This window comes from Oncorhynchus kisutch, linkage group LG20 (assembly GCF_002021735.2).
Source record: "Oncorhynchus kisutch isolate 150728-3 linkage group LG20, Okis_V2, whole genome shotgun sequence".
NCBI classification, from domain to species: domain Eukaryota; kingdom Metazoa; phylum Chordata; class Actinopteri; order Salmoniformes; family Salmonidae; genus Oncorhynchus; species Oncorhynchus kisutch.
The window spans coordinates 5537707-5563511 of record NC_034193.2 but is presented as its reverse complement, the minus strand read 5'-3'; the positions used below and the strand labels follow the sequence as shown (position 1 = coordinate 5563511).

The window sequence follows — 25805 nt, the reverse complement described above, 5'->3', positions numbered from 1 at the left end:
TCAAACCTTGCTTACATTTGTATATGATCAAAGGTCTCTCTCTACTATGCGTTGGAATACTTGGGAGCGGATTTTTAAAATTAAAATCACTAGGAGATCATTTCCTGGTGTTTTACCATCTTTTTTGTGTTGGGGGGTTGCTCCGAAAACTTGGGGGGCCAAATGAAACCAACAGCGGGCCAAATTCTGCACTCCAGTCGGGGAACCCGTGCTGTATGAAATATTGAGTCTGTCTAACGTTACCTCCATAGCCCCGGTCAGAGAGTAGGCGTGTCCTTTCACCAGCTTCTGATAGGTGACGGCCTCTGAGTCTGCTTGACTGGTGATCTGGAGAGACAGGGAACAGAACCGTAACTAAATCATAAGCACACCATGGAAAAAACCCTGATAATATCACAACCAAACAGCACACAGAACCTGCACTAAAATAATTATCCACGGACACAGTTCAGCTTGCTTTTTAGTCTAGGATTAGGCTTAATCTGTGCCCAGGAAACCACCCCCAAATGTTTAATGCATTTAAAAGGTGACAGATGTTTTTATCCAGACTTATGTTTCGTGGCACAGTGCAGTGAAGAACCATGCTATTCAAACCAAATCTTAGATATTATCATGTCCTTCACTGCATGTAACAGTCTCCATTATGTTTTTATAGAAGATGCTCTTATCCCGTAAAACAACTACATATCACAATCATGTTTTCATTACACACGGCAAATTAAACCTGAAACCTTCCAAACTGGATGATGATAATAGTAATATAAATGTTATATTCTGAAGTTGTACACACGTCGATGGAGCAGCCCAGCAGAGCTCCAGAGGCCAGGGCTTTCCTGATGATCTGGAACAGGTCGGAGGGAGCCTTCTTCAGGTCATAGTTCTCTGCTATCCCTCCTGTAAAGTCCTCAAAGCCCTCAGTGGTGGAGCCACCTGACAGAGCCTCATAGCATCCATTCACCCTGAGACAGAGACAGCGAGACAGACAATATATTCAGACTCATAGCATCCATTCACCCTGAGACAGAGACAGCGAGACAGACAATATATTCAGACTCATAGCATCCATTCACCCTGAGACAGAGACACACAGACAGACAATATATTCAGACTCATAGCATCCATTCACCCTGAGACAGAGACAGAGAGACAGACAATATATTCAGACTCATAGCATCCATTCACCCTGAGACAGAGACACACAGACAGACAATATATTCAGACTCATAGCATCCATTCACCCTGAGACAGAGACAGAGATACAGACAATATATTCAGACTCATAGCATCCATTCACCCTGAGACAGAGACAGAGAGACAGACAATATATTCAGACTCATAGCATCCATTCACCCTGAGACAGAGACAGAGAGACAGACAATATATTCAGACTCATAGCATCCATTCACCCTGAGACAGAGACACACAGACAGACAATATATTCAGACTCATAGCATCCATTCACCCTGAGACAGAGAGAGAGAGACACAGACAGACAGAAAACAATACACCTTTCAAACCGAGACGTTTTTCTGGCAACTTTAACATGCCGCCAACTTTTTAAACCCTTTTCTTTATATCTGAAAGGTGCCGAGAATCTCGCGTGAACGCGCACACACTCAATTCTTCATTGCTGCGACTAGCAAGTCGAGATTTCTGCTCTTCACTCCGTTGTCAGTTCAGCCTACATTTCACTGATCTTAGTAGCAGAAAGCAGGTTTCATTTGTGTCCTTCCAAGGCAGCTGTCCATGATCACGTTAGGCTGCGTTTCATTTCATTTCATATGGCGGTTTGATCGCGGGGGGGAGGCACTAGTAATATCTGCACTTTTGGCTATTTTTGGCCATTTGTTTCAAGTGTATTAGTCTATAAATAAATCTCTTTGCCAAAAATTCATCATCTCTGCCATGTCTTATTAAACTAGTAGTTGTTCTGAAATGTTTACTGCTTGTCTACATTTGACTCCCTCCTCTATGCTTACTACAACACACATACCTTAATTATTCATATTTCGGGTTGCCTATGAACGTGAAGTTAGTTCAGTAGAAAGTGTTTGACTCAAGTGACAAAATGTATCTGCAAATCCCTATGGGAATCAGGTAACACCGGACAGGCAATGTGAGAACTCTGTGGCATACAATGTTTACACCATGTACTGAATATGTTGTGTTAATAGTGTATCTTACTTAGCATAAACCACATACTGTATGTATTATGGTGCTGTGTCTTAGCATAAACCATGTATGTACTATGGTGCTGTGTCTTAGCATAAACCATGTATGTACTATGGTGCTGTGTCTTAGCATAAACCATGTATGTACTATGGTGCTGTGTCTTAGCATAAACCATGTATGTACTATGGTGCTGTGTCTTAGCATAAACCACATACTGTATGTATTATGGTGCTGTGTCTTAGCATAAACCATGTATGTACTATGGTGCTGTGTCTTAGCATAAACCATGTATGTACTATGGTGCTGTGTCTTAGCATAAACCATGTATGTACTATGGTGCTGTGTCTTAGCATAAACCATGTATGTACTATGGTGCTGTGTCTTAGCATAAACCACATACTGTATGTATTATGGTGCTGTGTCTTAGCATAAACCATGTATGTACTATGGTGCTGTGTCTTAGCATAAACCATGTATGTATTATGGTGCTGTGTCTTAGCATAAACCATGTATGTATTATGGTGCTGTGTCTTAGCATAAACCATGTATGTATTATGGTGCTGTGTCTTAGCATAAACCACATACTGTATGTATTATGGTGCTGTGTCTTAGCATAAACCATGTATGTACTATGGTGCTGTGTCTTAGCATAAACCATGTATGTATTATGGTGCTGTGTCTTAGCATAAACCATGTATGTACTATGGTGCTGTGTCTTAGCATAAACCACATACTGTATGTATTATGGTACTGTGTCTTAGCATAAACCATGTATGTACTATGGTGCTGTGTCTTAGCATAAACCACATACTGTATGTACTATGGTGCTGTGTCTTAGCATAAACCACATACTGTATGTATTATGGTACTGTATCTTAGCATAAGCCATGTATGTATTATGGTGCTGTATCTTAGCATAAGCCATGTATGTATTATGGTACTGTGTCTTAGCATAAACCATGTATGTATTATGGTACTGTATCTTACTTGGCGTAGGCCTTCTCCAGCAGGGCGCTCCAGAACTCCGAGCCCTCGGCTGAGTGAACAAACAGCAGCTTTCCATCCTTCGTTGGCAGCCGGTCGTCAATCACCACGTCCACCCACTCACCAAACTGCCAGAACTGAACAGGACCACAACAGACATCATTCTACATTTCCACTTCAACAAATGAGAAGGATTTGCATTGCATTCCAGAACGAAAGAATGGTTTACATTCCAGAACTCTTTGCAGAGAATGGTGCCGGAGAAACATTCCAGAACTCTTTGCAGAGAATGGTGCCGGAGAAACATTCCAGAACTGTTTGCAGAGAATGGTGTCGGAGAAACATTCCAGAACTGTTTGCAGAGAATGGTGCCGGAGAAACATTCCAGAACTCTTTGCAGAGAATGGTGCCGGAGAAACATTCCAGAACTCTTTGCAGAGAATGGTGCCGGAGAAACATTCCAGAACTGTTTGCAGAGAATGGTGCTGGAGGGAATAGTGACAGTTTTATAGGCTCCTGACCATTTGTGCTATTTTGTATATTTTCTTGTACTGATCGTAACTTTGTTTGGTACGTAATGTTTCCGCCATCGTTTCCTATGACCGCAAAGAGCTTCTGGGCATCAGGCATAAGACCACTAAATAGTTAGTTCAATTGTTAAAGCTGCAATATATAACTTTTCATGCGACCCGACCAAATTCACATAGAAATGTTAGTTATAGATCTTTCATTCGCATTGAAATCAAGTCTAAAAAGCAGGTGATCTGTTCTATGTGCACTATTTCTATGCTTCCCAAGTTTCATTTTTGCATCTTTTTGTCACATAAAGTGAAATTAGGACGAACTATTAGAATTTTACCAACCAGGAAATGGTGGAGTGATTTCTGCATTGTGCATCTTTAACCAATAGATTCCTCGACTATCTGCATTGACCTTTTTCGCACTAACTCTTTTGACTCACGCTACCGTTACTACTGTTTATTATCTATCCTGTTGCCTAGTCACTTTATCCCTACCTGTATGTACATATCTAACTCAATTACCTCGTACCCCTGCACATGGACTCGGTACTGGCACCCCCGTGTATATATATCCGAGTTATCATTACTCGTTGTGGATTTATTCCTCATTATTATTGTTCTACTATTTATCTCTGCATTGTCGGGAAGGGCCCATAAGCAAAATGTACTCCCTGGCGAAAATTAGTATAAGAATTGGCTGGAGGGGGTTTCTGTTAGATCCATGACGGGGAATGTGCGATTGCATAAAACCTCATTCTGACTGACTGAGGTGTCCTCTGCGCTAAACCTAACATTTCCCACACCACACCTCTAACTAAGGCCTCCCACCCGAACACAATGGAAACTTACAAAACGTATCGGTACATCCCTTAGCTTACATACCTGATAGGGATTAGCCGTGTCCAGAATCAACCTTGATATCCACTAGTGTCTAGGGTGGTAGGGGGATTGTTTCTAGGGTGGTAGGGGGATTGTTTCTAGTGTCTAGGGTGGTAGGGAGGATTGTTTCTAGGGTCTAGGGTGGTAGGGGGGATTGTTTCTAGGGTGGTAGGGGGGATTGTTTCTAGGGTCTAGGGTGGTAGGGGGGATTGTTTCTAGGGTGGTAGGGGTAAAGGGATTGTTTCTAGGGTCTAGGGTGGTAGAGGTAAAGGGATTGTTTCTAGGGTCTAGGCTGATAGAGGTAAAGGGATTGTTTCTAGGGTGGTAGGGGTAAAGGGATTGTTTCTAGGGTCTAGGGTGGTAAAGGGATTGTTTCTAGGGTGGTAGGGGTAAAGGGATTGTTTCTAGGGTGGTATAGGTAAAGGGATTGTTTCTAGGGTGGTAGGGGTAAAGGGATTGTTTCTAGGGTGGTAGAGGTAAAGGGATTGTTTCTAGGGTGGTAGAGGTAAAGGGATTGTTTCTAGGGTCTAGGGTGGTAGAGGTAAAGGGATTGTTTCTAGGGTGGTAGGGGTTAAGGGATTGTTTCCAGGGTCTAGGGTGGTAGGGGTAAAGTGATTGTTTCTAGTGTCTAGGGTGGTTGGGGGGATTGTTTCTAGTGTCTAGGGTGGTAGGGGTAAAGGGATTGTTTCTAGGGTCTAGGGTGGTAGAGGTAAAGGGATTGTTTCGAGGGTGGTAGGGGGGATTGTTTCCAGTGTCTAGGGTGGTAGGGGTAAAGGGATTGTTTCTAGGGTGGTAGGGGTTAAGGGATTGTTTCTAGGGTCTAGGGTGGTAGGGGGGATTGTTTCTAGGGTGGTAGGGGTTAAGGGATTGTTTCTAGGGTGGTAGGGGTAAAGGGATTGTTTCTATGGTGGTAGGGGTTAAGGGATTGTTTCTAGGGTCTAGGGTGGTAGAGGTAAAGGGATTGTTTCTAGGGTGGTAGAGGTAAAGGGATTGTTTCTAGGGTGGTAGAGGTAAAGGGATTGTTTCTAGGGTGGTAGAGGTAAAGGGATTGTTTCTAGGGTCTAGGGTGGTAGCGGTTAAGTGATTGTTTCTAGGGTGGTAGAGGTAAAGGGATTGTTTCTAGGGTGGTAGAGGTAAAGGTATTGTTTCTAGGGTCTAGGGTGGTAGAGGTAAAGGGATTGTTTCTAGGGTGGTAGGGGTTAAGGGATTGTTTCTAGGGTGGTAGAGGTAAAGGGATTGTTTCTAGGGTCTAGGGTGGTAGGGGTTAAGGGATTGTTTCTAGGGTGGTAGGGGTAAAGGGATTGTTTCTAGGGTCTAGGGTGGTAGAGGTAAAGGGGTTGTTTCTAGGGTGGTAGGGGTAAAGGGATTGTTTCTAGGGTCTAGGGTGGTAGAGGTAAAGGGATTGTTTCTAGTGTGGTAGAGGTAAAGGGATTGTTTCTAGGGTGGTAGAGGTAAAGGGTTGTTTCTAGGGTGGGATAGGTAAAGGGATTGTTTCTAGGGTCTAGGGTGGTAGGGGTTAAAGGATTGTTTCTAGGGTGGTAGAGGTAAAGGGATTGTTTCTGGGGTCTAGGGTGGTAGGGGTTAAGGGATTGTTTCTAGGGTGGTAGGGGTAAAGGGATTGTTTCTAGGGTGGTAGAGGTAAAGGGATTGTTTCTAGGGTCTAGGGTGGTAGAGGTAAAGGGATTGTTTCTAGGGTGGTAGGGGTAAAGGGATTGTTTATAGGGTCTAGGGTGGTTGGGGGGATTGTTTCTAGTGTCTAGGGTGGTAGGGGGGATTGTTTCTAGGGTGGTAGAGGTAAAGGGATTGTTTCTAGGGTGGTAGGGGGGATTGTTTCCAGTGTCTAGGGTGGTAGGGGTAAAGGGATTGTTTCTAGGGTGGTAGGGGTCAAGGGATTGTTTCTAGGGTGGTAGGGGTAAAGAGGATTGTTTCTAGGGTCTAGGGTGGTAGGGGTGATTGTTTCTAGTGTCTAGGGTGGTAGGGGGGATTGTTTCTAGTGGTAGGGGGGATTGTTTCTTGGGTGGTAGAGGTAAAGGGATTGTTTCTAGGGTCTAGGGTGGTAGAGGTGATTGTTTCTAGTGTCTAGGGTGGTAGGGGGGATAGTTTCTAGTGTCTAGGGTGGTAGTTTTTTTTTTTTTCAAGGGTGGTAGAGGTAAAGGGATTGTTTCTAGGGTGGTAGAGGTAAAGGGATTGTTTCTAGGGTCTAGGGTGGTAGGGGTTAAGGGATTGTTTCTAGGGTGGTAGGGGTAAAGGGATTGTTTCTAGGGTCTAGGGTGGTAGAGGTAAAGGGGTTGTTTCTAGGGTGGTAGGGGTAAAGGGATTGTTTCTAGGGTCTAGGGTGGTAGAGGTAAAGGGATTGTTTCTAGTGTGGTAGAGGTAAAGGGATTGTTTCTAGTGTGGTAGAGGTAAAGGGATTGTTTCTAGGGTGGTAGAGGTAAAGGGTTGTTTCTAGGGTGGGATAGGTAAAGGGATTGTTTCTAGGGTCTAGGGTGGTAGGGGTTAAAGGATTGTTTCTAGGGTGGTAGAGGTAAAGGGATTGTTTCTGGGGTCTAGGGTGGTAGGGGTTAAGGGATTGTTTCTAGGGTGGTAGGGGTAAAGGGATTGTTTCTAGGGTGGTAGAGGTAAAGGGATTGTTTCTAGGGTCTAGGGTGGTAGAGGTAAAGGGATTGTTTCTAGGGTGATAGGGGTAAAGGGATTGTTTATAGGGTCTAGGGTGGTTGGGGGGATTGTTTCTAGTGTCTAGGGTGGTAGGGGGGATTGTTTCTAGGGTGGTAGAGGTAAAGGGATTGTTTCTAGGGTGGTAGGGGGGATTGTTTCCAGTGTCTAGGGTGGTAGGGGTAAAGGGATTGTTTCTAGGGTGGTAGGGGTCAAGGGATTGTTTCTAGGGTGGTAGGGGTAAAGGGATTGTTTCTAGGGTCTAGGGTGGTAGGGGGGATTGTTTCTAGTGTCTAGGGTGGTAGGGGGGATTGTTTCTAGTGTCTAGGGTGGTAGGGGGGATTGTTTCTTGGGTGGTAGAGGTAAAGGGATTGTTTCTAGGGTCTAGGGTGGTAGAGGTGATTGTTTCTAGTGTCTAGGGTGGTAGGGGGGATTGTTTCTAGTGTCTAGGGTGGTAGGGGGGGATTGTTTCTAGGGTGGTAGAGGTAAAGGGATTGTTTCTAGGGTGGTAGGGGGGATTGTTTCCAGTGTCTAGGGTGGTAGGGGTAAAGGGATTGTTTCTAGGGTGGTAGGGGTCAAGGGATTGTTTCTAGGGTGGTAGGGGTAAAGGGATTGTTTCTAGGGTCTAGGGTGGTAGGGGTGATTGTTTCTAGTGTCTAGGGTGGTAGGGGGGATTGTTTCTAGTGTCTAGGGTGGTAGGGGGATTGTTTCTTGGGTGGTAGAGGTAAAGGGATTGTTTCTAGGGTCTAGGGTGGTAGAGGTGATTGTTTCTAGTGTCTAGGGTGGTAGGGGGGATTGTTTCTAGTGTCTAGGGTGGTAGGGGGGATTGTTTCTAGGGTGGTAGAGGTAAAGGGATTGTTTCTAGGGTGGTAGAGGTAAAGGGATTGTTTCTAGGGTGGTAGAGGTAAAGGGATTGTTTCTAGGGTGGTAGAGGTAAAGTGATTGTTTCTAGGGTGGTGGAGGTAAAGGGATTGTTTCTAGGGTGGTAGAGGTAAAGGGATTGTTTCTAGACAAGGCTGATATGTGTAGGAGAGCAGCGTCTCCTAGTGGCAGTGGTGTAAACTTTACATGGTTTGTTTAATATAAGGAATTTAAAATTATTTATACTTTTACTTTTGATACTTAAGTAAATTTTAGCATATATTACATTTAAAACCAAATACTTTTAGACTTTTACTTAAGTAGTATTTTACTGGGTGACTTTCACTATTACTTGAGTCATTTTCTATTAAGGAATCTTTAATTTTACTCAAGTATGACAATTTAGTACTTTCTCCACCACTGCCTAATGGTAGTGTTGACAGACAGCAGCCTCTCCTAGTGGTAGTGTTGACAGACAGCAGCCTCTCCTAGTGGTAGTGTTGACAGACAGCAGCCTCTCCTAGTGGTAGTGTTGACAGACAGCAGCCTTTCCGTGTGGTAGTGTTGACAGACAGCAGCCTCTCCTAGTGGTAGTGTTGACAGACAGCAGCCTCTCCTAGTGGTAGTGTTGACAGACATTAGCCTCTCCTAGTGGTAGGGATGACAGACAGCAGCCTCTCCTAGTGGTAGGGTTGACAGACAGCAGCCTCTCCTAGTGGTAGGGTTGACAGACAGCAGCCTCTCCTAGTGGTAGTGTTGACAGACAGCAGCCTCTCCGTGTGGTAGTGTTGACAGACAGCAGCCTCTCCTAGTGGTAGTGTTGACAGACAGCAGCCTCTCCTAGTGGTAGTGTTGACAGACAGCAGCCTCTCCTAGTGGTAGTGCTGACAGACAGCAGCCTCTCCGGGAGGTAGTGTTGACAGACAGCAGCCTCTCCGGGAGGTAGTGTTGACAGACAGCAGCCTCTCCTAGTGGTAGTGTTGACAGACAGCAGCCTCTCCTAGTAGTAGTGTTGACAGACAGCAGACTATCCTAGTGGTAGTGTTGACAGACAGCAGCCTCTCCTTGTGGTAGTGTTGACAGACAGCAGCTTCTCCAAATAATATGTTCATCCTCTCAGAAAACAAAATGGTCCAAACCTCATGAATCTATCATAATTAGTTTAAATGGTTATTGGAGTTGTTGACCTTGTATGATGATCAGTATTAGTCTGACTAAATCAATGGAAGGCAGAGAAAGTGGTCAAGAACCTGGGAAAAAAGCATTGTGTCAGCTAGTCTGGATGCTGTGAGAGAATCAAGGCTAACTGACAGGCTCAACGTCCTCTTTCTCCTCGAATACGGAGGACAGAAAAACAATAGAGAAGTAAGACGGTAAGACGGATATCGATGTTTAGACGTGACGTAGTATTTGAGTAGTGTCATATTTAGGATTATTTAGTAGCTTTTCATATTAATGCGAAATCAGTTATTTAAAAAAAAGTTATTTAAAACAGATTCATCAGAGAAACAAGCGTATCTCTGTGAAAATGTCAACTGAGCATAACGCAAACTTTTTAAAACAACTTTCAAGGCCTTTTACATTTAATTCAGTTGATGTTATGTTACTTTTTTTTTTTTTGAGACCAGTGGAAATAACGTAGCATAAAGCCACAACATTGTAAATCCTCATAAGTCATGCAGCAACAAAGGGATAATACAATACAAAGCACAGAAACAGTGTTTATCGTCGTGGTGCGGAAGCTGCAACAAAAATCACACACATTTCTAGTTTCTTACTTGAAAAGTTCTGTAACCGAAATCCCTCATTTGTTTAGGAAAAATATTCCCTATTCCCTTGCTGTCTTTACGTAACACACGCCCGTGACTTATAGCATATTTTCATTTAACCTTTATTTAACTAGCCAAGTCAGTTAAGAACAAATTCTTATTTATAAATACAGCCGAGGAACAGTGGGTTACCTGCCGTGTTCAGGGGAAGAAGGACAGATTTTTACCTTGTCAGCTCGGGGATTTGATCTTGCAACCTTTCAGTTACTAGTCCAACACTCTAACCACTAGGCTACCTGCCGTCCCTACACTCTAACCACTAGGCTACCTGCCGTCCCTACACTCTCACCACTAGGCTACCTGCCGTCCCTACACTCTCACCACTAGGCTACCTGCCGTCCCTACACTCTAACCACTAGGCTACCTGCCGTCCCTACACTCTAACCACTAGGCTACCTGCCGTCCCTACACTCTAACCACTAGGATACCTGCCGTCCCTACACTCTAACCACTAGGTTACCTGCCGTCCTTACACTCTAACCACTAGGCTACCTGCCGTCCTTACACTCTAACCACTAGGCTACCTGCCGTCCTTACACTCTAACCACTAGGCTACCTGCCGTCCTTACACTCTAACCACTAGGCTACCTGCCGTCCCTACACTCTCACCACTAGGCTACCTGCCGTCCCTACACTCTCACCACTAGGCTACCTGCCGTCCCTACACTCTAACCACTAGGCTACCTGCCGTCCCTACACTCTAACCACTAGGCTACCTGCCGTCCCTACACTCTAACCACTAGGCTACCTGCCGTCCCTACACTCTAACCACTAGACAACCTGCCGTCCCTGCACTCTAACCACTAGGCTACCTGCCGTCCCTACACTCTCACCACTAGGCTACCTGCCGTCCCTACACTCTCACCACTAGGCTACCTGCCGTCCTTACACTCTAACCACTAGACTACCTGCCGTCTTTACACTCTAACCACTAGGCAACCTGCCGTCCCTACACTCTCACCACTAGGCTACCTGCCATCCCTACACTCTAACCACTAGGCTACCTAACGTCCCTACGCTCTAACCACTAGGCTACCTGCCGCCACTACACTTTTGGTGGAATTGTTGGATATTAATTAAGTTATTCAATTATTGTATCTGAGCTCCCAGAGCGTTCGGCTCTCATATAATTTTTCAACTATTTTTAGGTGGTGAACATTATCCTGGGTTAATTCTGAGGGGAAGGATGTTCAATTTATCTTACAATACAAGGAGAGGGTCATGTGGAAACATTTGTAATGTTGGGGAGAGGGTGGGGTGCATTTTTGTTAACGACACCTTGAGTTGAACCAGCCCCTCTCCCCTAGTTAATTTAAATCTGTCCCTTCGGTTATGAAAAGTTTTTTTTCTTTCCTCAGATATAAATGTTAATCAAATGTTAGAGAAAGAAGCCACTGAACAATTCAGAACATGAAGAATTATATTGGTATTTTAATAACAAAAGGAAGTTACATTTCATCCCCAAAGCAGTGCGTTTTTTTCCACTCGCTCTGGGCAGAGTGGGTGGACACCATAGTCTCAGGTTAACACAATGACCCATCTGGATAGGGAGGGAAACCTCCAGAACGGTTCATCTTTTATACAGGGTTGCTGGTAACGGAGCTTGTAAGTCAGTTAGATGTAATATGATTACAAAAATAAATAAATAAATGTAGTTAGTTACGTTACCAGCAAAAATACAGATACTTTAATCGAAAGTAACTGAAGGTAGTCACATTACTGAGTTTAGGGAATCCAAAAATAACTGAAGGTAGTCACATTACTGAGTTTAGGGAATCCAAAAATAACTGAAGGTAGTCACATTACTGAGTTTAGGGAATCCAAAAATAACTGAAGGTAGTCACATTACTGAGTTTAGGGAATCCAAAAATAACTGAAGGTAGTCACATTACTGAGTTTAGGGAATCCAAAAATAACTGAAGGTAGTCACATTATTGAGTTTAGGGAATCCAAAAATAACTGAAGGTAGTCACATTACTGAGTTTAGGGAATCCAAAAATAACTGAAGGTAGTCACATTACTGAGTTTAGGGAATCCAAAAATAACTGAAAGTAGTCACATTACTGAGTTTAGGGAATCCAAAAATAACTGAAGGTAGTCACATTACTGAGTTTAGGGAATCCACAAGTAACTGAAGGTAGACACATTACTGAGTTTAGGGAATCCACAAGTTACTGAAGGTAGTCACATTACTGAGTTTAGGGAATCCAAAAATAACTGAAGGTAGTCACATTACTGAGTTTAGGGAATCCAAAAATAACTGAAGGTAGTCACATTACTGAGTTTAGGGAATCCAAAAATAACTGAAGGTAGTCACATTATTGAGTTTAGGGAATCCAAAAATAACTGAAGGTAGTCACATTACTGAGTTTAGGGAATCCAAAAATAACTGAAGGTAGTCACATTACTGAGTTTAGGGAATCCAAAAATAACTGAAAGTAGTCACATTACTGAGTTTAGGGAATCCAAAAATAACTGAAGGTAGTCACATTACTGAGTTTAGGGAATCCACAAGTAACTGAAGGTAGTCACATTACTGAGTTTAGGGAATCCACAAGTAACTGAAGGTAGTCACATTACTGAGTCTAGGGAATCCAAAAATAACTGAAGGTAGTCACATTACTGAGTTTAGGGAATCCAAAAATAACTGAAGGTAGTCACATTACTGAGTTTAGGGAATCCAAAAATAACTGAAGGTAGTCACATTACTGAGTTTAGGGAATCCAAAAATAACTGAAGGTAGTCACATTACTGAGTTTAGGGAATCCAAAAATAACTGAAGGTAGTCACATTATTGAGTTTAGGGAATCCAAAAATAACTGAAGGTAGTCACATTACTGAGTTTAGGGAATCCAAAAATAACTGAAGGTAGTCACATTACTGAGTTTAGGGAATCCAAAAATAACTGAAAGTAGTCACATTACTGAGTTTAGGGAATCCAAAAATAACTGAAGGTAGTCACATTACTGAGTTTAGGGAATCCACAAGTAACTGAAGGTAGTCACATTACTGAGTTTAGGGAATCCACAAGTAACTGAAGGTAGTCACATTACTGAGTTTAGGGAATCCAAAAATAACTGAAGGTAGTCACATTACTGAGTTTAGGGAATCCAAAAATAACTGAAGGTAGTCACATTACTGAGTTTAGGGAATCCAAAAATAACTGAAGGTAGTCACATTACTGAGTTTAGGGAATCCCAAAATAACTGAAGGTAGTCACATTACTGAGTTTAGGGAATCCAAAAATAACTGAAGGTAGTCACATTATTGAGTTTAGGGAATCCAAAAATAACTGAAGGTAGTCACATTACTGAGTTTAGGGAATCCAAAAATAACTGAAGGTAGTCACATTATTGAGTTTAGGGAATCCAAAAATAACTGAAGGTAGTCACATTACTGAGTTTAGGGAATCCAAAAATAACTGAAGGTAGTCACATTATTGAGTTTAGGGAATCCAAAAATAACTGAAGGTAGTCACATTACTGAGTTTAGGGAATCCAAAAATAACTGAAGGTAGTCACATTACTGAGTTTAGGGAATCCACAAGTAACTGAAAGTAGTCACATTACTGAGTTTAGGGAATCCAAAAATAACTGAAGGTAGTCACATTACTGAGTTTAGGGAATCCAAAAATAACTGAAGGTAGTCACATTACTGAGTTTAGGGAATCCAAAAATAACTGAAGGTAGTCACATTATTGAGTTTAGGGAATCCAAAAATAACTGAAGGTAGTCACATTATTGAGTTTGGGTAATCCAAAAATAACTGAAGGTAGTCACATTATTGAGTTTAGGGAATCCAAAAATAACTGAAGGTAGTCACATTATTGAGTTTAGGGAATCCAAAAATAACTGAAGGTAGTCACATTATTGAGTTTGGGTAACCCAAAAATAACTGAAGGTAGTCACATTATTGAGTTTAGGGAATCCAAAAATAACTGAAGGTAGTCACATTATTGAGTTTAGGGAATCCAAAAATAACTGAAGGTAGTCACATTACTGAGTTTAGGGAATCCAAAAATAACTGAAGGTAGTCACATTACTGAGTTTAGGGAATCCAAAAATAACTGAAAGTAGTCACATTACTGAGTTTAGGGAATCCACAAGTAACTGAAGGTAGTCACATTACTGAGTTTAGGGAATCCACAAGTAACTGAAGGTAGTCACATTACTGAGTTTAGGGAATCCAAAAATAACTGAAGGTAGTCACATTACTGAGTTTAGGGAATCCAAAAATAACTGAAGGTAGTCACATTACTGAGTTTAGGGAATCCAAAAATAACTGAAGGTAGTCACATTACTGAGTTTAGGGAATCCAAAAATAACTGAAGGTAGTCACATTACTGAGTTTAGGGAATCCAAAAATAACTGAAGGTAGTCACATTACTGAGTTTAGGGAATCCAAAAATAACTGAAGGTAGTCACATTACTGAGTTTAGGGAATCCAAAAATAACTGAAGGTAGTCACATTATTGAGTTTAGGGAATCCAAAAATAACTGAAGGTAGTCACATTACTGAGTTTAGGGAATCCAAAAATAACTGAAGGTAGTCACATTACTGAGTTTAGGGAATCCAAAAATAACTGAAAGTAGTCACATTACTGAGTTTAGGGAATCCAAAAATAACTGAAGGTAGTCACATTACTGAGTTTAGGGAATCCACAAGTAACTGAAGGTAGTCACATTACTGAGTTTAGGGAATCCAAAAATAACTGAAGGTAGTCACATTACTGAGTTTAGGGAATCCAAAAATAACTGAAGGTAGTCACATTATTGAGTTTAGGGAATCCAAAAATAACTGAAGGTAGTCACATTATTGAGTTTAGGGAATCCAAAAATAACTGAAGGTAGTCACATTATTGAGTTTAGGGAATCCAAAAATAACTGAAGGTAGTCACATTATTGAGTTTGGGTAACCCAAAAATAACTGAAGGTAGTCACATTATTGAGTTTAGGGAATCCAAAAATAACTGAAGGTAGTCACATTATTGAGTTTAGGGAATCCAAAAATAACTGAAGGTAGTCACATTATTGAGTTTAGGGAATCCAAAAATAACTGAAGGTAGTCACATTATTGAGTTTAGGGAATCCAAAAATAACTGAAGGTAGTCACATTATTGAGTTTGGGTAATCCAAAAATAACTGAAGGTAGTCACATTATTGAGTTTAGGGAATCCAAAAATAACTGAAGGTAGTCACATTATTGAGTTTAGGGAATCCAAAAATAACTGAAGGTAGTCACATTATTGAGTTTGGGTAATCCAAAAATAACTGAAGGTAGTCACATTATTGAGTTTAGGGAATCCAAAAATAACTGAAGGTAGTCACATTATTGAGTTTAGGGAATCCAAAAATAACTGAAGGTAGTCACATTATTGAGTTTAGGGAATCCACAAGTAACTGAAAGTAGTCACATTATTGAGTTTGGGTAATCCACAAGTAACTGAAGGTAGTCACATTATGTTATTGAGTTTGGGTAATCCACAAGTAACTGAAAGTAGTCACATTATGTTATTGAGTTTGGGTAATCCACAAGTAACTGAAGGTAGTCACATTATGTTATTGAGTTTGGGTAATCCACAAGTAACTGAAGGTAGTCACATTATGTTATTGAGTTTGGGTAATCCACAAGTAACTGAAGGTAGTCACATTATGTTATTGAGTTTGGGTAATCCACAAGTAACTGAAGGTAGTCACATTATGTTATTGAGTTTGGGTAATCCACAAGTAACTGAAGGTAGTCACATTATGTTATTGAGTTTGGGTAATCCACAAGTAACTGAAGGTAGTCACATTATGTTATTGAGTTTGGGTAATCCACAAGTAACTGAAGGTAGTCACATTATGTTATTGAGTTTGGGTAATCCACAAGTAACTGAAAGTAGTCACATTATGTTATTGAGTTTGGGTAATCCACAAGTAACTGAAGGTAGTCACATTATGTTATTGAGTTTGGGTAATCCACAAGTAACTGAAAGTAGTCACATTATGTTATTGACTTTGGGTAATCCACAAGTAACTGAAGGTAGTCACATTATGTTATTGAGTTTGGGTAATCCACAAGTAACTGAAGGTAGTCACATTATGTTATTGAGTTTGGGTAATCCACAAGTAACTGAAGGTAGTCACATTATGTTATTGAGTTTGGGTAATCCACAAGTAACTGAAAGTAGTCACATTATGTTATTGAGTTTGGGTAATCCACAAGTAACTGAAAGTAGTCACATTATGTTATTGAGTTTGGGTAATCCACAAGTGACTTAACCGATTGTCCCATCTCCAGAGTGTATTGCACGTCTGACAGAGGATACGCCCTACCTAACTGTGGCTTTGACAAAGGTACTGTATTGTGCTGCGGGCGAACCAGGGCCTCTTCATGTGGGTGTTGTTCATACTGTGTCACATAGTTATTCTAATACCACATATATGAGACAACATAAGACAGGGCTTGACTTATGGTCGTCTCATCCCCAGCCGTTCTAGCGTTCTCCAGGATGAGAATAAGGTGTGGGTTAATTTAAGCTGTATAGTCACATTAAATACTGTATACTTGAACTATATACACAATATAGCACTGTTTCTTTCATAGCAGTGGTATTCGAAGTCGGGGTCGGGGGGTGAACTGCAGTTCGGTTGCCAAAATTAAAAAATAAAATAATAAATTAAAATTTTAGTAACAGAAAATTCAGGAGTACAAATTATTGTCTGGGAAAGATCATTTGGAGAAAGATAATAATAATGAATAAAACTATTGAGTAAATGTATTGATTGATTTCTTTTCGTTTTGATAAAGAGATGAAAATGTACTGAATTGAAGGTAATTTATTGATGTAAAAATGTAGGGGTTATAAGGTTGAGTCATTAAAATGTATGCACTCACTATTGTAAATCTCTCTGGATACTAGCGTCTGCTAAATTACGTAAATGTTAATTAGATTTGGGGTCAGGGGTCGAGAGAAGGTCATGGGGAAAATACCAGTATTTCTGGTGGAAAGAAATTTGACACCCTTTGCTGAAAAAGTTTGAATAGGACTGATTTAAATGCATATTTATTTATACACTTTGTGCCAGAGCCTAATAAAAAGTAATTGCATAGGCTGCCATTTTGTGATCCAGCCTGTATAACTCTAGAATTTGAGCTTATCTCTAACCTGGAAGTGAAAGATCCCAGCGTACTCTCCACGTCCAAATCCTTGTCCTTCAGGAACGACCCGGGCCATCACATCTTCATTCAGGGTCAGAGAGGCGATGGCTGCCAGGAGCCAGCAGTCACCTGGAGAGAACAGAGAGGAGACACATGTTTGGTGTGTGGGTGTGTGTGTGTGTGTGTGTCTAAAGATGAGTTATGCATAATGAGTCAAATTATCAACACATTTCCCTCTGGGCGAGCCCCATTCCCTCTGGGCGGGCCCCATCCCTACCCTGGTTAAACCTGGCTTAACTACCGTGTTTACAGTGAGCGAGTGAGGCGTTCATTCTAGTTTAACTGGTTTAGTCGACCCCGACCATTGCTCTCTCAAACTCTCACGCTATAGAATATGCTGTCTGACAGACAGAACTGAGCACCGCTATTTACTGTCAACTAACACGACTGGTTAGAGCACAGTGTACTAGTTTACTCTGGGCAACTGTTTACTTTGTACCAGCCACACCTTCACAGCTCACGCACTCCTGTGGGGACTGACAATCTGAAGCGATCTGTGAATAAAAGTGTCCTTTATCCTCTGTCTTAAAAGGAAACGGAGGATGATATAGCCTACACACACACACACACACACACACACACACACACACACACACACACACACACACACACACACACACACACACACACACACACACACACACACACACACACACACACACACACACACACACACACACACACACACACACACACACACACACACACACCTAGCCACACACACACACACGAGAAGATGATTTAACGGTTGAGGACGAGGCTACACTATCTGGTGCGCCAGGAAGCCTAGTGGTTAGAGTGTAGGAGCGGCAGGTAGCCTAGTGGTTAGAGCGTTGGACTAGTAACCGAAAGGTGGCAAGATCGAATCCCCGAGCTGACAAAGGTACAAATCTGTCGTTCTGCCCCTGAACAGGCAGTTAACCCACTGTTCCTAGGCCGTCATTGTAAATAAGAATGTGTTCTTAATTTAACTGACTTGCCTAGTTAAATAAAGATAAAATAAATCAACTTAACATGAAGACTAAAGGAACAGCTGAGCTTTCCAGTAACTGGTTTAATTAGGGCTTCAGGATAGACATTAGAGCATCTGCACATGGACTATCTATCTATAGACATTTTCACTATCTACTAACTCTAACACTAGCCCTTACACTAACCCTAGACCTAACCCTAGACCTCACCCTAACCCTAGCCCTCACCCTAACCCTAGACCTCACCCTAACCCTAGACCTCACCTTAGCCCTCACCCTAACCTTAGCCCTCACCCTAACCTTAGCCCTAACCCTAGACCTCACCCTAACCCTAGACCTCACCCTAACCCTAGACCTCACCTTAGCCCTCACCCTAACCTTAGCCCTCACCCTAACCTTAGCCCTCACCCTAACCCTAGACCTCACCCTAACCCTAGACCTCACCCTAACCCTAGACCTCACCTTAGCCCTCACCCTAACCTTAGCCCTCACCCTAACCTTAGCCCTCACCCTAACCCTAGACCTCACCCTAACCTTAGCCCTCACCCTAACCCTAGACCTCACCCTAACCTTAGCCCTTACCCTCACCTTAGCCCTCGCCCTAACCTTAGCCCTCACCTTAGCCCTCACCCTAACCCTAGACCTCACCCTAACCTTAGCCCTTACCCTCACCTTAGCCCTCACCCTAACCTTAGCCCTCACCTTAGCCCTCACCCTAACCCTAGACCTCACCCTAACCTTAGCCCTCACCCTAACCCTAGCCCTCACCCTAACCTTAGCCCTCACCCTAACCTTAGCCCTCACCCTAACCTTAGCCCTCACCCTAACCCTAGACCTCACCCTAACCTTAGCCCTTACCCTCACCTTAGCCCTCACCCTAACCTTAGCCCTCACCCTAACCTTAGCCCTCACCCTAACCTTAGACCTCACCCTAATCCTAGACCTCACCCTAACCTTAGCCCTCACCCTAACCCTAGACCTCACCCTAACCTTAGCCCTCACCCTAACCCTAGACCTCACCCTAACCTTAGACCTCACCCTAACCTTAGCCCTCACCCTAACCTTAGCCCTCACCCTAACCTTAGCCCTCACCCTAACCCTAGACCTCACCCTAACCTTAGCCCTCACCCTAACCCTAGACCTCACCCTAACCTTAGCCCTTACCCTCACCCTAGACCTCACCCTAACCTTAGCCCTCACCCTAACCTTAGCCCTCACCCTAACCCTAGACCTCACCCTAACCTTAGCCCTCACCCTAACCTTAGCCCTCACCCTAACCTTAGTCCTCAACCTAACCTTAGCCCTCAACCTAACCTTAGCCCTCACCCTAGCCCTCACCCTAACCTTAGCCCTCACCCTAACCTTAGCCCTCACCTTAGCCCTCACCCTAACCTTAGCGCTCACCCTAACCTTAGCCCTCACCTTAGCCCTCACCCTAACCTTAGCCCTCACCCTAACCTTAGCCCTCACCCTAACCTTAGCCCTCACCCTAACCTTAGCCCTCACCCTAACCCTAGACCTCACCCTAACCTTAGCCCTCACCCTAACCTTAGCCCTCACCCTAACCTTAGCCCTCAACCTAACCTTAGCCCTCACCCTAACCTTAGCGCTCACCCTAACCTTAGCCCTCACCTTAGCCCTCACCCTAACCTTAGCCCTCACCCTAACCCTAGCCCTCAACCTAACCCTAGCCCTCACCCTAGCCCTCACCCTAACCTTAGCCCTCACCCTAACCTTAGCCCTCACCTTAGCCCTCACCCTAACCTTAGCGCTCACCCTAACCTTAGCCCTCACCTTAGCCCTCACCCTAACCTTAGCCCTCACCCTAACCTTAGCCCTCACCCTAACCTTAGCCCTCACCCTAACCTTAGCCCTCACCCTAACCCTAGACCTCACCCTAACCTTAGCCCTCACCCTAACCTTAGCCCTCACCCTAACCTTAGTCCTCAACCTAACCTTAGCCCTCAACCTAACCTTAGCCCTCACCCTAACCTTAGCACTCACCCTAACCTTAGCCCTCACCTTAGCCCTCACCCTAACCTTAGCCCTCACCCTAACCTTAGCCCTCACCCTAACCTTAGCCCTCACCCTAACCTTAGCCCTCACCCTAACCCTAGACCTCACCCTAACCTTAGTCCTCAACCTAACCTTAGCCCTCAACCTAACCTTAGCCCTCACCCTAACCTTAGCGCTCACCCTAACCTTAGCCCTCACCTTAGCCCTCACCCTAACCTTAGCCCTCACCCTAACCCTAGACCTCACCCTAACCTTAGCCCTCACCCTAACCTTAGCCCTCACCCTAACCTTAGTCCTCAACCTAACCTTAGCCCTCAACCTAACCTTAGCCCTCACCCTAGCCCTCACCCTAACCTTATCCCTCACCCTAACCTTAGCCCTCACCTTAGTCCTCACCCTAACCTTAGTGCTCACCCTAACCTTAGCCCTCACCTTAGCCCTCACCCTAACCTTAGCCCTCACCCTAACCTTAGCCCTCACCCTAACCTTAGCCCTCACCCTAACCTTAGCCCTCACCCTAACCCTAGACCTCACCCTAACCTTAGCCCTCACCCTAACCTTAGCCCTCACCCTAACCTTAGCCCTCAACCTAACCTTAGCCCTCACCCTAACCTTAGCGCTCACCCTAACCTTAGCGCTCACCCTAACCTTAGCCCTCACCTTAGCCCTCACCCTAACCTTAGCCCTCACCCTAACCCTAGACCTCACCCTAACCTTAGCCCTCACCCTAACCTTAGCCCTCACCCTAACCTTAGTCCTCAACCTAACCTTAGCCCTCAACCTAACCTTAGCCCTCACCCTAGCCCTCACCCTAACCTTATCCCTCACCCTAACCTTAGCCCTCACCTTAGTCCTCACCCTAACCTTAGTGCTCACCCTAACCTTAGCCCTCACCTTAGCCCTCACCCTAACCTTAGCCCTCACCCTAACCTTAGCCCTCACCCTAACCTTAGCCCTCACCCTAACCTTAGCCCTCACCCTAACCCTAGACCTCACCCTAACCTTAGCCCTCACCCTAACCTTAGCCCTCACCCTAACCTTAGCCCTCAACCTAACCTTAGCCCTCACCCTAACCTTAGCGCTCACCCTAACCTTAGCCCTCACCCTAACCTTAGCCCTCACCCTAACCTTAGCCCTCACCCTAACCCTAACCCTAGCCCTCAACCTAACCTTAGCCCTCACCCTAGCCCTCACCCTAACCTTAGCCCTCACCCTAACCTTAGCCCTCACCTTAGCCCTCACCCTCACCTTAGCCCTCACCCTAACCTTAGCCCTCACCCTAACCTTAGCCCTCACCCTAACCTTAGCCCTCACCCTAACCCTAGACCTCACCCTAACCTTAGCCCTCACCCTAACCTTAGCCCTCACCCTAACCTTAGTCCTCAACCTAACCTTAGCCCTCAACCTAACCTTAGCCCTCACCCTAACCTTAGCGCTCACCCTAACCTTAGCCCTCACCTTAGCCCTCACCCTAACCTTAGCCCTCACCCTAACCCTAGACCTCACCCTAACCTTAGCCCTCACCCTAACCTTAGCCCTCACCCTAACCTTAGTCCTCAACCTAACCTTAGCCCTCAACCTAACCTTAGCCCTCACCCTAGCCCTCACCCTAACCTTAGCCCTCACCCTAACCTTAGCCCTCACCCTAACCTTAGCCCTCACCCTAACCTTAGCCCTCACCTTAGCCCTCACCCTAACCTTAGCGCTCACCCTAACCTTAGCCCTCACCTTAGCCCTCACCCTAACCTTAGCCCTCAACCTAACCTTAGCCCTCACCCTAACCTTAGTGCTCACCCTAACCTTAGCCCTCACCTTAGCCCTCACCCTAACCTTAGCCCTCACCCTAACCCTAGACCTCACCCTAACCTTAGCCCTCACCCTAACCTTAGCCCTCACCCTAACCTTAGTCCTCAACCTAACCTTAGCCCTCAACCTAACCTTAGCCCTCACCCTAGCCCTCACCCTAACCTTAGCCCTCACCCTAACCTTAGCCCTCACCTTAGCCCTCACCCTAACCTTAGCGCTCACCCTAACCTTAGCCCTCACCTTAGCCCTCACCCTAACCTTAGCCCTCACCCTAACCTTAGCCCTCACCCTAACCTTAGCCCTCACCCTAACCCTAGACCTCACCCTAACCTTAGCCCTCACCCCAACCTTAGCCCTCACCCTAACCTTAGTCCTCAACCTAACCTTAGCCCTCAACCTAACCTTAGCCCTCACCCTAACCTTAGCGCTCACCCTAACCTTAGCCCTCATCTTAGCCCTCACCCTAACCTTAGCCCTCACCCTAACCCTAGACCTCACCCTAACCTTAACCCTCACCCTAACCTTAGTCCTCACCCTAGCCCTCACCCTAACCTTAGCCCTCACCCTAACCTTAGCCCTCACCTTAGCCCTCACCCTAACCTTAGCCATCACCCTAACCTTAGCCCTCACCTTAGCCCTCACCCTCACCTTATCAAGCAGCTGGTTATCAACAGAGTTTGTTGATAGTATGATCATATGTAGATCATCTATATGGGACGATCCTCATAAAGAGTGACCGGACTTCCCCCCCAGCAGGCTTACTGGATTGGTTTCCATATAAATATATCCCTGTGGTCAATACTTTATTCAACCTTTATTTAAACGAGGTAAGTCAGTTAAGAACAAATTCTTATTTACAATGACGGCCTACCCCGGCCAAACCCGGACGACGGCCTACCCCGGCCAAACCCGGACGACGCTGGTGCCAATTGTGTGCCGGCCCCATGGGACTCCTGATTACGGCCGGATGTGATACAGGCTGGATTCGAACCAGGTACTATAGTGACACCTTTTGCACTGAAATGCAGTGGCTTAGACCGCCGAGTCCTTATTATACCTTGTGAGAGAGATAACAACCTGAGATGGAGGCTATTCATTGGTAGTCTAGGAAAACAAATCACCTCATTGGTTAAAGCAATAACTGGTTGTGCTATTACATCAATCACATTCACTTTGACTACTATACCATCTCTTCCTCAAAGATGAAAACATGGACACTGTTGGCAAACCGGTCCTGTGGTTTTGGTATGGTTCCTGTTTTGGTTCCTATTATAAAGGTAGACTTACCCAGACCTCCTAATGTAAAGGTAGACTCACCCAGACCTCCTAATGTAAAGGTAGACTCACCCAGACCTCCTAATGTAAAGGTAGACTCACCCAGACCTCCTAATGTAAAGGTAGACTTACCCAGACCTCCTAATATAAAGGTAGACTTACCCAGACCTCCTAATGTAAAGGTAGACTTACCCAGACCTCCTAATATAAAGGTAGACTTACCAGGCCTCCTAATGTAAAGGTAGACTTACCCAGACCTCCTAATATAAAGGTAGACTTACCCAGACCTCCTAATATAAAGGTAGACTTACCCAGACCTCCTAATATAAAGGTAGACTTACTCAGACCTCCTAATGTAAAGGTAGACTTACCCAGACCTCCTAATGTAAAGGTAGACTTACCCAGACCTCCTAATGTAAAGGTAGACTCACCCAGACCTCCTAATGTAAAGGTAGACTTACCCAGACCTCCTAATGTAAAGGTAGACTTACCCAGACCTCCTAATGTAAAGGTAGACTCACCCAGACCTCCTAATATAAAGGTTAGACTCACCCAGACCTCCTACTGTAAAGGTAGACTCACCCAGACCTCCTAATATAAAGGGTAGACTTATCCAAACCTCCTAATGTAAAAGTAGACTTACCCAGACCTCCTAATATAAAGGTAGACTTACCCAGACCTCCTAATGTAAAGGTAGACTCACCCAGACCACCTAATGTAAAGGTAGACTCACCCAGACCTCCTTGGCAGATGTCGGTTCTCGTGGCTCCACCAACGATGAATTCTGGGTTGGACACCAGTTCCTATTCAGTGAGGGATCAACACACGAGTAAGACTGTGGAAGATATACTGAGGGCCAATCTTTAACAGCCCTGTTTACAGTCATACACTATCTTTACTCAGGGAGATAATGTCTGTACACATGAGTTAGCCTAGACATGGAGTTGATCTACTGTCAACACTACCATAGCCAAAACCCTGGAGGATCTGTTCACAGATCAGATCTACCACAGCCCAAACCCTGTAGGATCAGATCACAGATCAGATTTACCTCAGCCCAAACCCTGTAGGATCAGATCACAGATCAGATCTATTCACAGCCAAAACCCTGTAGGATCAGATCACAGATCAGATCTAACACAGCCCAAACCCTGTAGGATCAGATCACAGATCAGATCTACCTCAGCCCAAACCCTGTAGGATCAGATCACAGATCACAGATCACATCTACCACAGCCCAAACCCTGTAGGATCAGATCACAGATCACAGATCACATCTACCACAGCCCAAACCCTGTAGGATCAGATCACAGATCACATCTACCACAGCCCAAACCCTGTAGGATCAGATCAGATGTGTAACTAAAGTTTCATACAAATAGCTGGATGAGTCATTCTGGCCGGTCATTGATTTAACCCAAGACATGAGTTGCTTTAGTTAGAAAATAATATTGTAATGTGAATGGATTTACACCGATTAGCCATAGGGTATCAAAAAGGACACGCATCCGGACTCGCCCATCTAAAAACAACTGACACATGTTCAGGCGTTTTTTTTCTTCCAGTGATAGGAAATGCAATTTTTAATAACACTTTGGTCTATTTGTATATATATATATATTAAGTGCAGTGAACTTCTAGAGCAGACACTTCAATCATGCGTAAATGCAGTGAGTATAAGAGGCGCAGTAATTTACCCCAGGTCGCTTCCATTGCACACCTCTGGTTTTGGAAGTATTCGGGCCAAGCTCTTTGAATCCGAGCGACTCAGGTGCAGCTGGAAAAGTGCAATCGGTAAATATTGAACCTTTTCTCAGACACTCGCTCCTGAGAGATTGGAAGTCTTGGTTTAGGTACTTTGACGCGTTGGCATTAGTGCCAAACCCAGCGGCCAATGCCCTCTTCTTGGCCAACGTAGATGCCACACCAGCCATTGTGGAAGTCTGTGTTGACAGTGAAGAGGAAAACAGTTGGGCTGGTGGAATAGTCAAATTCTTCTTCTCCGCCCCTGGAGTTTCAGGCGTGGTTTGCAAGTCCGTGCAAGTTATACATGTTTTTATTTTTTACAATGTTTACATAGATTTCTATGACCGGAACTAATCAGGAACTGTTCATTTCGTCAACGTTTACCAGTTCAAAAGTATTTATTGTGAAAATGAACACTGAAGATCAACTACTCCGGATGTACACTCACCTGGAATTGAAATAATCTTTTTGAACATCATATGGGTGGATTAATATAAAGTCCGAGTCAATTCTCTACTCTATTCCGTGCTATGAACATACAGGTAGAAAGCCACAGGTGTGTGCAGTTGATGGCCGAAAGATGGCGCTCTACCCTAAGACTTGTGGACGTTCATGCCACATCTGGCCAACGTGTTGCAGTAATAATGTCTACCAGCAGGGGGCATTAGCCATCAGCCGTTACTAGACCTCAATGACAGCCAGGCATTACAGTAGTGACCACCACCAAGTGACTTGCACTTCCGAACAGTAAAATATTGTCACAATAGCTAACTCGACAAATAGAACCACATTACATGCCTGATAAAGAAAGGAACAACTTCCATCAATGAAAAGTTATGCTGCCCTTATAGAGTACCACAGTATGAGTCATAATGCCCATAAAACCTAGC

General features: G+C 44.2%; 1 protein-coding gene across 1 annotated transcript in view; it reads right to left on the bottom strand.

Annotated features, from left to right (window-relative positions):
• The window catches only part of LOC109880977 (calpain-2 catalytic subunit-like), a 47532-nt gene extending 22217 nt beyond the window's left edge, over positions 1-25315 (bottom strand). Inside the window, exons 1-6 of the mRNA XM_031798704.1 lie at positions 24867-25315; positions 23903-23972; positions 17049-17170; positions 3160-3293; positions 791-959; positions 244-327 (exon numbers count right to left, since the gene is read on the bottom strand). Of these exons, the coding sequence (XP_031654564.1) occupies positions 244-327; positions 791-959; positions 3160-3293; positions 17049-17170; positions 23903-23972; positions 24867-25103 (816 nt within the window). The 5' untranslated portion in view covers positions 25104-25315. The remainder of the gene's footprint in view (positions 1-243; positions 328-790; positions 960-3159; positions 3294-17048; positions 17171-23902; positions 23973-24866) is intronic.
• Positions 25316-25805: the final 490 nt, after the last annotated feature.